The sequence below is a fragment of the Agelaius tricolor genome, unplaced genomic scaffold, assembly GCF_023055355.1.
Source record: "Agelaius tricolor isolate 1412-34295 unplaced genomic scaffold, bAgeTri1.0.p SCAF_107, whole genome shotgun sequence".
Classification (NCBI taxonomy): domain Eukaryota; kingdom Metazoa; phylum Chordata; class Aves; order Passeriformes; family Icteridae; genus Agelaius; species Agelaius tricolor.
The window spans coordinates 240,082-253,826 of NW_027269367.1; the positions used below are offsets into that span (position 1 = coordinate 240,082).

The 13,745-nt window shown below is 40.5% G+C and overlaps 1 protein-coding gene across 11 annotated transcripts in view; it reads left to right on the plus strand.

Annotated features, from left to right (window-relative positions):
- FUS (FUS RNA binding protein) overlaps window positions 1-13,745 on the plus strand; it is a 53,278-nt gene that overhangs the window by 29,944 nt on the left and 9,589 nt on the right. For 10 of the 11 annotated variants that reach the window (XM_071419398.1, XM_071419399.1, XM_071419400.1 and 7 more), the window contains 4 exons: window positions 4,751-4,785; window positions 6,563-6,595; window positions 8,641-8,747; window positions 12,408-12,537. In XM_071419398.1, the coding sequence (XP_071275499.1) occupies window positions 4,751-4,785; window positions 6,563-6,595; window positions 8,641-8,747; window positions 12,408-12,537 (305 nt within the window). Of the gene's footprint in view, window positions 1-4,750; window positions 4,786-6,562; window positions 6,596-8,640; window positions 8,748-11,231; window positions 11,679-12,407; window positions 12,538-13,745 lie in introns of those variants that run through there. The other variant, XM_071419409.1, reaches the window with a different exon arrangement.

Consider the following 13,745-nt stretch of genomic DNA (forward strand, 5'->3'; position numbering starts at 1 on the left):
TTGGAAAAGTGCAAGAAAAAGGGTAAAAATGGTTAAAAATTAATGAGGAAAAATGGTTAAAAATAAAGAGAAATTAAAGGGAAAATAGTGGAAAAATGGAAAAATAAAGGGGAAAGAAGTGGTGAAAAATACAAAAAAAAAGGGGGAAAATGGTTGAAAAATTGCAAAAAAAAGAGGCAAAAATAAGGGAAAAATGGGAAAAAAAAAGGAAAAATTGGTCAGAAAAAAGGGTAAAAATGGTAAAAAAAACAAGAGGTAAAAATGGTTAAAAATTTAAAAAAATTTGCAAAAAATCAGGAAAAAATGCAAAAATAAAAGGGAAAAAAGTGGTGAAAAAGGAAAGCAAAAAAAGTAAAAAATTGCTTTGAAAAGTGCCAGAAAAAAGGGTAAAAATGGTTAAAAAATAAAAGGTAAAAATGGGTAAAAATGAAAAAAAAAAGGTTAAAAATTGCAAAAAAAAAGAGGAAAAAATACGGGGGAAAATGGAAAAAAAGAGGAAAAAAATGGTTGAAAAATTGTAAAAAAAATAAGGAAAAAATGCAAAAAAAAGGGGGAAAAATTGGTTTAAAAATTGAGAGAAAAAAGGGAATTTGTGGTGGTTTTGCTGCCGGTTTTTGGGTGGCAAAAGGAGCTTTTTGGGGCCTTCCAGGTGAGTATTTTGGGGGGATTTTGGGGGGGTTTTGTTGTTCCAAACGTGTTTTACCAACTCTGCCTTTTGTGTGCTGCAGGTGTGAAAAAAAAGCAGCGAAAACTCAAAATCCGCCGCTGTTTTGGGTTCAAAAAAGGCAGAAAAGGGCAAAAAAAATGAGAAAAAAAAGCAGAAAAAATTCGAATTCAGGAGGAGGGGGAGATCCAGGAGGGGGGAAAAGGGGAAAAAATCCGAAGTTTTGGGGATTTTTTTGTTTTTCCCCCAATTTTGGGCTCAATCCCGAGCGTGCGCTGCGGCCAGGAGGAAAAAAACGACGGCGGCGAGGGAAAAAAACTGCAAAAATTGCAATAAAAAAGTGGAGAAAAGGGCAAAAATTGCTTCCAAAAAAAGGGCAAAAATGGCCCAAAAATGCCCCCAAAAAATCCCAAAAATGCTCCAAAAAAAGGCCAAAAAATGCCTGGAAATTACATCAAATGAACCCCTAAAAAAAGCCAGAAAAAGCCAAAAAATGCCTAAAAAAATGCCTGGAAATTCAAAAAGAAAAGGCCCAAAAATGCCTTAAAAAAAGGCCCAAAAATGCCTTAAAAATGCCTGGAAATTGCGAAATAAAAAGGCCCAAAAAAGGCCCCAAAAGATGCCCAAAAATTTGCAATAAAAAAAGCCCAAAAATGCCTAAAAATGCTCCAAAAATTGTGAAAAGAAAAGGCCCAAAAATGGCCTAAAAAAGCCCAAAAATGCCTGGAAATTGCGAAATGAAAAGGCCCAAAAATGCCCCAGAAAAGGCCCAAAAATTGCAAAAAAAAAAGCCCAAAAATGCCCCAGAAAAGGCCCAAAAATTGCAAAAAAAAAGCCCAAAAATGCCCCCAAAATTGCCCCAAAAAAAGCCCAAAAATCGCAAAACAAAAAGCCCCAAAATGCCTGGAAATTGCAAAAAAAGAAGCCCAAAAATGCCCCAAAAAAGCCCAAAAAATGTCTGGAAATGGCAAAAAGAAAAGGCCCAAAAATGCCCCAAAAAAAGCCCAAAAATGGCCCAAAAAAGCCCAAAAAATGCCTAAAAAATGGGAAAAGAAAATGCTCAAAAATACCCCCCAAAAAGCCCAAAAATGCCCCAAAAAAGGCCTGGAAATTGCAAAAAGAAACAGCCCAAAAATTGCCAAAAATACCCCAAAAAAAGCCCAAAAATCGCCAACCAAAAACTCCAAAAATGCCCCAAAAAATGCCTGGAAATTGCAAAAAAAAAAGTCCAAAAGTGCCCCAAAAATGGCCCAAAAAAAGCCCAAAAAATGCCTGGAAATTGTTAAAAGAAAAGGCCCAAAAATAGCAAAAAAAAGCCCAAAAATGCCTGGAAATTGCAAAAAGAAAATGCTCAAAAATGCCCCAGAAAAAGCCCAAAAATGCCCCAAAAAATGCCTGGAAATTCGAAAAGAAAAGGCCCAAAAATGCCCCAAAAAAAGCCTAAAAAATGCCTGGAAATTGCAAAAAGAAAATGCTCCAAAAATTGCAAAAAAAAGCCCAAAAAAAACCCCAAAAATGCCCCCAAAAATGCCCCCAAAAATGCCTGGAAATTCGAAAAGAAAAGGCCCAAAAATGCTCCAAAATAAGCCCAAAAAGTTGCAAAAAAAAGCCTAAAAATGCCTGGGAATTGTGAAAAGAAAAGGCCAAAAAATGCCCCAAAAATGCCTAAAAAATGCCTGGAAATGGCAAAAAGAAGAGGCCCAAAAATGCCCCGAAAAATGCCCAAAAATGGCCCAAAAAATGCCTGGAAATTGCCAAAAAAAACCCCCCAAAAATCCAAAAGAGCACCTTAAAATAGCTAAAAGAAAGCCTTAAAATTGCCCAAAAATTTGGCAAAAAAACCCCCAATAATTGCATGAAAAAACCCCCCAAAAATTGCCCAAAAAAGCAGAAAAAAGACCCAAAAAAAGTGAAAAAAAAAACCCAAAAATTGCCCCAAAAAAGCGGAAAAAAAGCCCAAAAATTGCATGAAAAAATACCCCAAAATTTGCCCAAAGAAAGCCAAAAAAAAAGGCAGGAAAAAAAGCGGAAAAAACCTCAAAAATTGCATGAAAAAACTCCAAAATTTGCCCCAAAAAAAAGCAGAATAAAAAGCAAAAAAAAGCCCAAAAATTGCCCAAAAAAGCAGAAAAAAAGGCCAAAAAAGTGGAGGAAAAAAAACCCAAAATTTGCCCAAAAAAAAGCGGAAGAAAACCCCAAAAATTGGCCAAAAAAGGCCAAAAAAAGCGGGGAAAAAAACCCCCAAAAATTGCATGAAAAAAACCCCAAAATTGCCCAAAAAAAGCTGAAAAAAGATAATAAAAAGCAGAAAAAAAAACCCCAAAAAAGCTGAAAAAAGCCCAAAAATTGCATGAAAAAAACCCAAAAATTGCCCAAAAAAGCGGAAAAAAGCCCAAAAATTGCATGAAAAAATAACCAAAAATTGCCCAAAAAACCCTGAAAAAAGCCGGAAAAAAAGAAAAAAAAAAGCAGAAAAAAGCCCCCAAAAATTGCCCCAAAAAAGCCGAAAAAAAGGCCAAAAAAAGCTGAAAAAAACCCCAAAATTTTCCCAAAAAAAGCCAAAATTTACCCCAAAAAAAAGCGGAAAAAACCCCAAAAATTGCATGAAAAAAACTCCAAAATTTGCCCCAAAAAAAGCTGAAGAAAAGCAGAATAAAAAGCAAAAAAAAGCCCAAAAATTGCCCGAAAAACCCGGAAAAAAGCCCAAAAATTGCACAAAAAAACCTCTGAAAATTGCCCAAAAAACCCCAAAAATGCAGAAAAGAAGCGGAAAAAACCCCAAAAATTGCATGAAAAAACAACCAAAAATTGCCCAAAAAAGGCCCAAAATTTGCCCGAAAAGAAGCTGAAAAAAACCCAAAAAAAGCCCAAAAATTGCCCAAAAATACCCCAAAGTTTGCCCAAAAAAAGCCGAAAAAAGTGGAAAAAATCCCCAAAAAAAGCCCCAAAAAGCCCAAAATTTGCCCAAAAAAGCAGGAAAAAAACATAAAAAAGGCCAAAAAAAGCGGAAAAAAACCCCCAAAATTTGTCCAAAAATTGCCCAAAAACACAGAAAAAAAACCCAAAAAAACCCCCAAAAATTACCCGGAAAAAAGCAGAAAAAAGCCCAAAAATTACATTAAAAAACCCCAAAAGTTGCATGAAAACACAGCCAAAAATTGCCTCAAAAAGCCCAAAAATTGCCCAAAAAAGCAGAAAAAACCCCCAAAATTGCATGATAAAAACCCCAAAATTTGCCCCAAAAATTGCCAAAAAAAAGTGAGAAAAAGCCCAAAAGAAGCGGGAAAAAACCCAAAAAAAGCCAAAAAATGCATTAAAAAAACCCCAAAAATGCTGAAACAAAGCAGAAAAAAAGCCCAAAAATTGCCCAAAAAATTGCCCAAAAAAAGCAGAAAAAAGCCCAAAAATTGCATGAAAAAAACCCCAAAATTGCCCAAAAAAAAGCAGAAAAAAAGCCTAAAAAGGTTGAAAAAACCCCAAAAATTGCATGAAAAAAAATCATGAAATTGCCCAAAATAAGCCCAAAATTTGCCCAAAAAAGCAGAAAAAAAGCTGAAAAATTGCCCAAAAAAAGCAGAAAAAAACCCCAAAAATTGCCCAAAAAAACCCCAAAATTGCCGAAATAAAGCCGAAAAAAAGGCCAAAAAAAGGTGGAAAAACCCCAAAATTGCCCCAAAAAAGCCCCAAATTTGCCCAAAAAATGCAGAAAAAAAGGCCGGAAAAAAGTGATTAAAAAAGCGGAAAAAAACACCCCAAAGTTGCCCAAAAATGAAGAAAAAAAAAGCTGAAAAAAAGCCCAAAAATTGCATGAAAAAAACCCAAAAAATTGCTCGAAAAAAGCTGAAAAAAGCAGAAAAAAAGCAGAAAAAAAGCAGAAAAAAACCCCAAAAATTGCCGAAAAAAAGCCGAAAAAAGTGGAAAAAAAACCCCAAAAATTGCCCAAAAAAGCCCAAAAATAAAATTTGACAAAAAAGCCCCAAAGTGGTGATTTTTGCCCCAAAGTGTGGTGGAATTTTTCCGTGTCCCAGCGGTTGCAGGCAGGGTTCCAAAATCGCTGATTTTCAATCTTCCAATTTATCTCCTCAGCGGTGGTGAGCGTGGTGGCTTCAATAAATTCGGTGGTAAGTCCCAAAATTCGAGGTTTTGACCCCAAAAAAACCCAAAAAAAAGGCAGAAAAGATGAAAAAATAAAAGGTGGATTTTGGATTTTTCCCCCATTTTTCCTGAGCGGGGGAAAATCCCTCGAAAAAACGGAATTTAGGGGATGGAAATGGTTGGAAATGTGAAAAAAATTGAGGTTTTGTGAGGTAAAAATGGTGGAAAAATGAGGTGAAAATGGTGGGGTTTGGGGCAAAAAAAGGTGGTTTTTGGTTAAAACGCTGCATGTGTGGAAAAAATGGTGATTTTTGGTGGTTTTGGGGGAAAAACCCCAAATTTCAGGAGGTTTTTGGTGGAAGCGCCGGTGACTTGGAGGAGTTTGAGGGTTTTGGTGGTAAAAAAAAATGGTGGAAATTGCCCCAAAAATGGTGGAAATTGCCCCAAAAATGGTGGAAATTGCCCCAAAAATGGTGGAAATTGCCCCAAAATTGGGGTGAGGTCGGAGCTGCAGTGGACCCAAAACCGATGGGAAAAAAGTGAATTTTTTTTGGTGGTGAAAAAGGGGAAAAAATGAGGGGAAAATGGGGGAAATGAAGGGGAAAATGGGAAAAAATACCAGGAAAAAATGGAAAAAATTAAGGAAAAAATGAAGGGAAAATGGAAAAAAAAAACCAGGAAAAAATTAAGGAAAAAATGAGGGGAAAATGGAATAAAAAATGGAAAAAATTTAGGAAAAAATGAGGGGAAAATGAAAAAAAACAGGAAAAAATGGAGAAAAAAAATGAAGGGAAAATGGAAAAAAAAAACTGGAAAAAATTAAGGAAAAATGAGGGGAAAATGGAGGAAAAAAACAGGAAAAAATGGAAAAAAATTAAAGAAAAAATGAGGGGAAAATGGAGAAAAAACCCAGGAAAATATAGAAAAAATTAAGGAAAAATGGTAAAAAGTTAAAGAAAAAATGAGGGGAAAATCGAAAAAATACCAGGAAAAAAATGGAAAAAATTAAGGAAAAAATGGGAAAAAAAAACACAGGAAAAAATTAAAGAAAAAATGAGGGGAAAATGGAAAAAAACCCCAGGAAAAAATGGAAAAAAATTTAAGAAAAAATGAGGGGAAATGGAAAAAAACCCCAGGAAAAATGGAAAAAAAAATTGGGGAAAAAATGAGGGGAAAATGGAGGAAAATAAGGGGAAAATTCAGGAAGAAATGGGGAAAAAAAATCAGGAAAAAATTCAGAAAAATTGAAGGGAAATGGGGGAAAAATATGGAAAAAATTGAAGGAAAAATACGGAAAAAATCAGAAAAATATGGGAGAATTTTTTTAAAAAGGTGGAAAAATGAAGGAAAAATGGAAAAAATGAGGGGAAAAATGGAGAAAATGAAGGTAAAAATAAGAAAAAAAAATTGTAAATAATGAGGGAAACCTGGAGTAAAAATGTTGAAAAGGTGGAGAAAAAAAATGAGGGGGAAAAATCAGGAGGAAAATGAAGAAAAAATGAGGGAAAAATTGAAAGAAATGGGAAAACCTGAGGGAAAAAAATTTTAAAAATGGAGAAAATCGGGAAAAATCGGAGCCTTTTGGGGGAGAAGGTTCCAGAATTTGAATTTCAGGCGGGAAAAGGTGAAAAAAAGCAAAATTTTGGTGCCAAATTTGGGGATTTTGCCCCCAAAATGGCGCCCGGGAGGGGCAGGAAGGGGCGGGGCCAAGGAAAGGGGGGCGGGGTTTGGGTCGGTCTGGCCCAAGCCCCGCCCCTCTAATTTGCATAATTTGTGTTTCTTTTTCATGTGTGGCCCCAAAAGGACCCCGGGACCAGGGGCCCAGACATGACCCAGGTAATTAATGGGTTAATTAATTAATTAGGGGGTAATTAGAGGTAATTAACGAGAATTAATGCGTCGTATTTAAGTTAATTAATGAGGTAATTAATGGGATTTTTGGGGGGTTAATTGGTGGTGATTAGCAGTAATTAATGCAGGTTAATTGGTGGGAATGAATAAAGGATGGGATTGGGGTTAATTAAAGGGATTAATTAAGGTAATTAATGGGATTTATGAGGGGTTAATTGTTGGTGATTAGGAGTAATTAATGCAGGTTATTTGGTGGGAATGTAATGAGGAATAAGGTATGAATGTTAATTAATGCTAATTAGTGCTAATTAATTGCAGGTGAGCAGGACAGCTCAGAGAACAGCACATGGGGAGGGGCTTGGGGGTCATTATGTTTTGGGGTGGGGTTAATTAGGGTTAATTAGGGTTAATTAGCATTTTATAGCTCAGTAAGTAATGCTAATTAATGCTAATTAGCACTAATTAGATCATGAATTGCAGGTGAGCAGGACAACTTCGAGAACAGCAACGGGGAGGGGCTTGGGGGTTATTTTAGAGCCCTGGGGTGGGGTTAATTAGGTTAATTAGCATTTTGTGTCTCAGTAATTAACACTAATTAGTGGTAATTAGCGCTAATTGGGTAATGAATTACAGGTGAGCAGGACAACTCGGACAACAACACTCGGGGAGGGGCTTGGGGGTTGTTGCTGAGCCCTGGGGTGGGGTTAATTAGGGTTAATTAGCATTTTATATCTCAGTAATTAATGCTAATTAGAGCTAATTAGCGCTAATTAATTACAGGTCAGAAGGACAACTCAGAGAATGGGAATAGGGGAGCGGCTTGGGGGCTGTTTTAGAGCCCCGGGGTGGGGTTAATTAGGTTAATTAGCATTTTGTGTCTCAGTAATTAACACTAATTAGTGGTAATTAGCGCTAATTGGGTAATGAATTACAGGTGAGCAGGACAACTCGGACAACAGCACATGGGGAGGGGCTTGGGGGCTGTTTTTGAGCCCTGGGGTGGGGTTAATTAGGGTTAATTAGCATTTTGTGTCTCAGTATTTACTGCTAATTAATGCTAATTAGGTAATTAATTACATGTGAGCAGGACAACTTGGACAACAGCAACAGGAGAGGTGCTTGGGGGTTATGTTTTGGGGTGGGGTTAATTAGGTTAATTAGCATTTTTGTTTTAGTAATTAACGCCAATTAGTGGTAATTAGCACTAATTAGGTAATTAATTTCAGGTGAGCAGGACAACTCGGACAGCTACACATGGGGAGGGGCTTGGGGGTCATTGTTATGTTTTGGGGTGGGGTTAATTAGGTTAATTAGGTTAATTAGCATTTTTCTTTTAGTAATTAACACTAATTAGTGATAATTAGCACTAATTGGGTAATGAATTGCAGGTGAGCAGGACAACTCGGACAACAACACATGGGGAGGGGCTTGGGGGGTCATTGTTATGTTTTGGGGTGGGGTTAATTAGGGTTAATTAGGGTTAATTGGCTTCTTTTTCTCAGTGTTAAATGCTAATTAGTGATAATTAGCACTAATTGGGTCATTAATTGCAGGTGAGCAGGACAACTCGGACAACACACAGGGAGGGGCTTGGGGGCTGTTTTTGAGCCCTGGGGTGGGGTTAATTAGGTTAATTAGCATTTTCTGTCTCAGTAATTAACACTAATTAGTGGTAATTGGCACTAATTAGGTCACTAATTTCAGGTGAGCAGGACAACTCGGACAACAACACATGGGGAGGGGCTCTGGGGCTGTTGTTATGTTTTGGGGTGGGGTCAGTTAGGTTAATTAGGTTAATTAGCATTTTCTGTCTCAGTAATTAACACTAATTAGTGATAATTAGCACTAATTGGGTCATTAATTGCAGGTGAGCAGGACAACTCGGACAACAACACATGGGGAGGGGCTCTGGGGCTGTTGTTATGTTTTGGGGTGGGGTTAATTAGGTTAATTAGGGTTAATTAGCATTTCTGTTTTAATAATTAACACCAATTAGTGGTAATTAGCGCTAATTGGGTCATTAATTGCAGGTGAGCAGGACAACTCGGACAACAACACCATCTTCGTGCAGGGGCTGGGCGAGAACGTCACCATCGAGTCGGTGGCCGATTACTTCAAACAGATCGGGATCATCAAGGTGGGGACACACGGAAATACACCCGGAAATACACCCGGAAAGACACCCGGAAATACACCCGGAATACACCCGGAAATACACCCGGAAATACACACGGAAATACACACGGAAATACACCCGGAATACACCCGGAATACACCCGGAAATACACCCAAAATACACCCGGAATACACCCGGAAATACACCCGGAATACACCCGGAATACACCCGGAAATACACCCAAAATACACCCGGAATACACCCGGAAAAACACCCGGAATACACCCGGAATACACCCGGAAATACACCCAAAATACACCCGGAATACACCCGGAAATACACCCGGAAATACACTGGGAAAAACACCCGGAATACACCCGGAAATACACCCAAAATACACCCGGAATACACCCGGAAATACACCCAAAATACACCCAAAAATACACCCGGAAATACACCCAAAATACACCCGGAATACACCCGGAAATACACCCAAAATACACCCAAAAATACACCCGGAATACACCCGGAATACACCCGGGAATACACCCGGGAATACACCTGAAATACACCCAAAATAATACCTGAAATTACACCTGAAATACACCCAAAAAAACACCCGGAATACACCCAGAAATACACCCAAAATACACCCGGAATACACCCGGAAATACACCCAAAATACACCCGGAATACACCCGGAATGCACCCGGAATGCACCCGGAAATACACCCGGAAATACACCTGAAATACACCCGGAAATACACCCGGAATGCACCCGGAATGCACCCGGAAATACACCCGGAATACACCCGAAATTACACCTGAAATACACCTGGGATACACCCGGAATACACCTGAAATACACCCAAAATAATACCTGAAATTACACCTGAAATACACCCAGAATACACCTGGGATACACCCAAAATAATACCTGAAATACACCTGAAATAACACCTGAAATTACACCCAGAATACACCTGGAATAACACCTGAAATACACCCGGGATACACCCGGAATACACCTGGGATACACCCAAAAAAACACCCGAAATACACCCAAAAAAAGACCCGAAATACACCTGGGACACACCTGGAATGCACCCAAAATTACACCTGAAACACACCCAAAAAACACCTGAAATACACCTGAAATACACCTGAAATTACACCTGAAATACACCCAAAAATAATATCCAAAATACACCCAAAGTACACCTGGAATAACACCTGAAATACACCTGGAATAGACCCAGAATTCACCCAAAATAGCCCCAAAATAACACCCAGAATACACCCGAAATACACCTGGGATACACCCGGAATAACACCCAAAATACACCTGAGATACACCCAAAAAATCACCCGAAATACACCCGAAAAAACACCCAGAATACACCTAGGATACACCCGAAATACACCCAGAGTCTACCTGAAATAGACCCAAAAAATACCCTAAATACACCTGAAATACACCCAAAATAATACCTGAAATACACCTGAAATATACCCAGAGTAAACCTGGAATACACCTGAAATTACGCCTGAAATACACCCAAAAAAACACCCGAAATACACCCAGAATAGACAAAAAAACCACCCGGAATACACCCAGAATACACCTGACATACACCTGAAATTACACCTGAAATACACCCAAAAAACCACCCAGAATACACCCATAGTACACCCAGAATAACACCTAAAATACACCCAAAATACACCCAAAGTACACCTGAAATATCCCCAAAATAACACCCGAAGTAATACCTGAAATACACTTGAAATTACACCTGAAATAGACCCAGGAACATCCAAAATACCCCCAAAACAACACCCAAAATACACCCAAAGTACACCTGAAATAACACCTGAAACACACCCAAAATATCCCCAAAATACACCTGAAATACACCCAAAATACCGGAAATACACCCAAAATAATTCCGGAAATACACCCAAAATAACACCTGAAATAACACCCAAAATACCCCCAAAATAACACCCAAAATAACCCCCAAAATACCCCCAAAATAGACCCAGGGACACCCAAAATACACCCAAAATACACCTGAGGGAGACGGGAACAGCTGGGGACACACATTGGTCACTCAGTGGTCACTCTGTGGTCACTCTGTGGTCACCCATTGGTCACTCATTGGTCACTCATTGGTCACTCTGTGGTCACTCTGTGGTCACCCATTGGTCACTCATTGGTCACTCATTGGTCACTCTGTGCTCAATCAGGGTCACTCATTGGTCACTCATTGGTCACTCTGTGGTCAGTGGTCACTCATTGCTCACTCAGTGGTCACTTATTGGTCACTCACTGGTCACTCTGGTCACTCCCCAGACCAATAAGAAGACAGGCCAGCCCATGATCAATGGGTGCTCACTGTGGTTACTCATTGCTCACTCAGGGTCACTCAGTGGTCACTGATGGTCACTCTGGTCACTCATTGGTCACTCAGTGGTCACTCACTGGTCACTCTCTCTCCCCAGACCAACAAGAAGACGGGCCAGCCCATGATCAATGGGTGCTCACTGTGTGCTCACTCAGGGTCATTCATTGGTCACTCATTGGTCACTCAGTGGTCAGTGGTCACTCTGTGGTCACTCAGTGGTCACTCAGTGGTCACTCTCTGTCCATCCCCAGACCAACAAGAAGACGGGCCAGCCCATGATCAATGGGTGCTCACTGTGTGCTCACTCTGTGCTCACTCAGGGTCACTCATTGGTCACTCACTGGTCAGTGGTCACTCACTGGTCAGTGGTCACTCATTGGTCACTCAGTGGTCACTCTGTGGTCACTCTGTGGTCACTCTGTGGTCATTTCTCTCCCCAGACCAACAAGAAGACGGGCCAGCCCATGATCAATGGGTGCTCACTGTGTGCTCACTCTGTGCTCACTCAGGGTCATTCATTGGTCACTGATGGTCACTCTGGTCACTCATTGGTCACTCACTGATCATTGGTCACTCATTGGTCACTCTGTGGTCACTCAGTGGTCAGTGATGGTCACTCTGGTCACTCCCCAGACCAACAAGAAGACGGGCCAGCCCATGATCAATGGGTGCTCACTGTGTGCTCATTGCTCACTCAGGGTCACTCATTGGTCACTCACTGATCATTGGTCACTCTGTGGTCACTCACTGGTCACTCTGTGTCCATCCCCAGACCAACAAGAAGACGGGCCAGCCCATGATCAATGGGTGCTCACTGTGTGCTCACTCTGTGCTCACTGTGTGCTCACCCATTGGTCATTGGTCACTGATGGTCACTCATTGGTCACTCAGTGGTCACTCAGTGGTCAGTGATGGTCACTCACTGGTCACTCACTGGTCACTCTGGTCACTCCCCAGACCAACAAGAAGACGGGCCAGCCCATGATCAATGGGTGCTCACTGTGTGCTCACTCAGGGTCACTCACTGGTCACTCAGGGTCACTCATTGGTCACTGATGGTCACTCTGGGGTCATTGGTCACTCATTGGTCACTCACTGGTCACTCAGTGGTCACTCTGTGTCCATCCCCAGACCAACAAGAAGACGGGCCAGCCCATGATCAATGGGTGCTCACTGTGTGCTCACTCAGGGTCACTGTGTGCTCACTCAGGGTCACTCATTGGTCACTCAGTGGTCACTCATTGGTCACTCACTGGTCACTCTCTGTCCCCAGACCAATAAGAAGACGGGCCAGCCCATGATCAATCTCTACACCGACCGTGAGACCGGGAAGCTCAAGGGCGAGGCCACCGTGTCCTTCGACGACCCCCCCTCGGCCAAGGCCGCCATCGACTGGTTCGACGGTCAGGGTCACAGAATTCCCAAAATTCCCAAAATTCCCCGAAATCCCCAAAATCCCTGAGCCCAAAAATCCTGAAATTCCCAAAATCCCCGATCCCGAAATGACCAAAATCCCGGATCCCCGAAATCCCCAAATCCCTGATCCTAAAATCCTGAAATTCCCAAAATCCCTGATCCCGAAATTCCCAAAATCCCGGATCCCCAAAATCCCCAAAATCCCTGAGCCCAAAAATCCTGAAATTCCCAAAATCCCTGATCCCGAAATGACCGAAATTCCGGATCCCGAAATTCCCGAAAATCCCAAAATCTCTGAGCCCGAAATCCTGAAATTCCCAAAATCCCTGATCCCAAAATTCCCGAAATCCCGGATCCCCGAAATCCCCAAATCCCTGATCCTAAAATCCTGAAATTCACAAAAATTCCTGAAATCCCTGATCCCGAAATCCTGAAATTCCCAAAATTCCTGAAATCCCTGATCCCAGAATTCCCGTAATTCCGGATCCCGAAGTTACTGAAATTCCTGAAATCCCTTATCCCGAAAATCCCAAAATCCCTGATCCCAAATTCCTGAAATTCCCAAAATTTCCAAAATCCCTGATCCAGAAATCCCTGAAATCCCTGTTGCCAAAATTTCCAAAATTCCTGAAATCCCCAAATTCCTGAAATTCCCTGATCCCGAAATTCCTGATCCCAAAATTACCGAAATTCTCAAAATTCCGGATCCCGAAATTCCTGAACTTCACAAAGTTCCAGATCCCGAAATTACTGAAATACCTAAAATTCCAGATCCTGAAATTACTGAAATTCCTGATATCCGTGATCCCGAAATACCTGAAATCCTTAAACCCCAAAATTCCTCCAATTCCTGAAATTCCTGATCCTGGAATTTCTGAAATTCCCTAAATCCCTGACTCCAAAATTCCCAAAATTCCGGATCCCGAAATTACTGAAATACCCGAAATTCCAGATCCTGAAATTACTGAAATTCCTGATCCCGAAATTCACAAAATTACTGAAATTCCTGATCCCAAAATTCTGGATCCCAAAATCACTGAAATTCACGAAATTTCAGCTCCCGAAATTACTGAAATTCATGAAATTTCTGATCCTGAAATTCCCAAAATCCCTGAAATCCCTAAACCCCGAAATTACTGAATTCTCTTAAATCCCTGATCCCGAAATTCCCAAAATTCCCAAAATCCCTGATCCC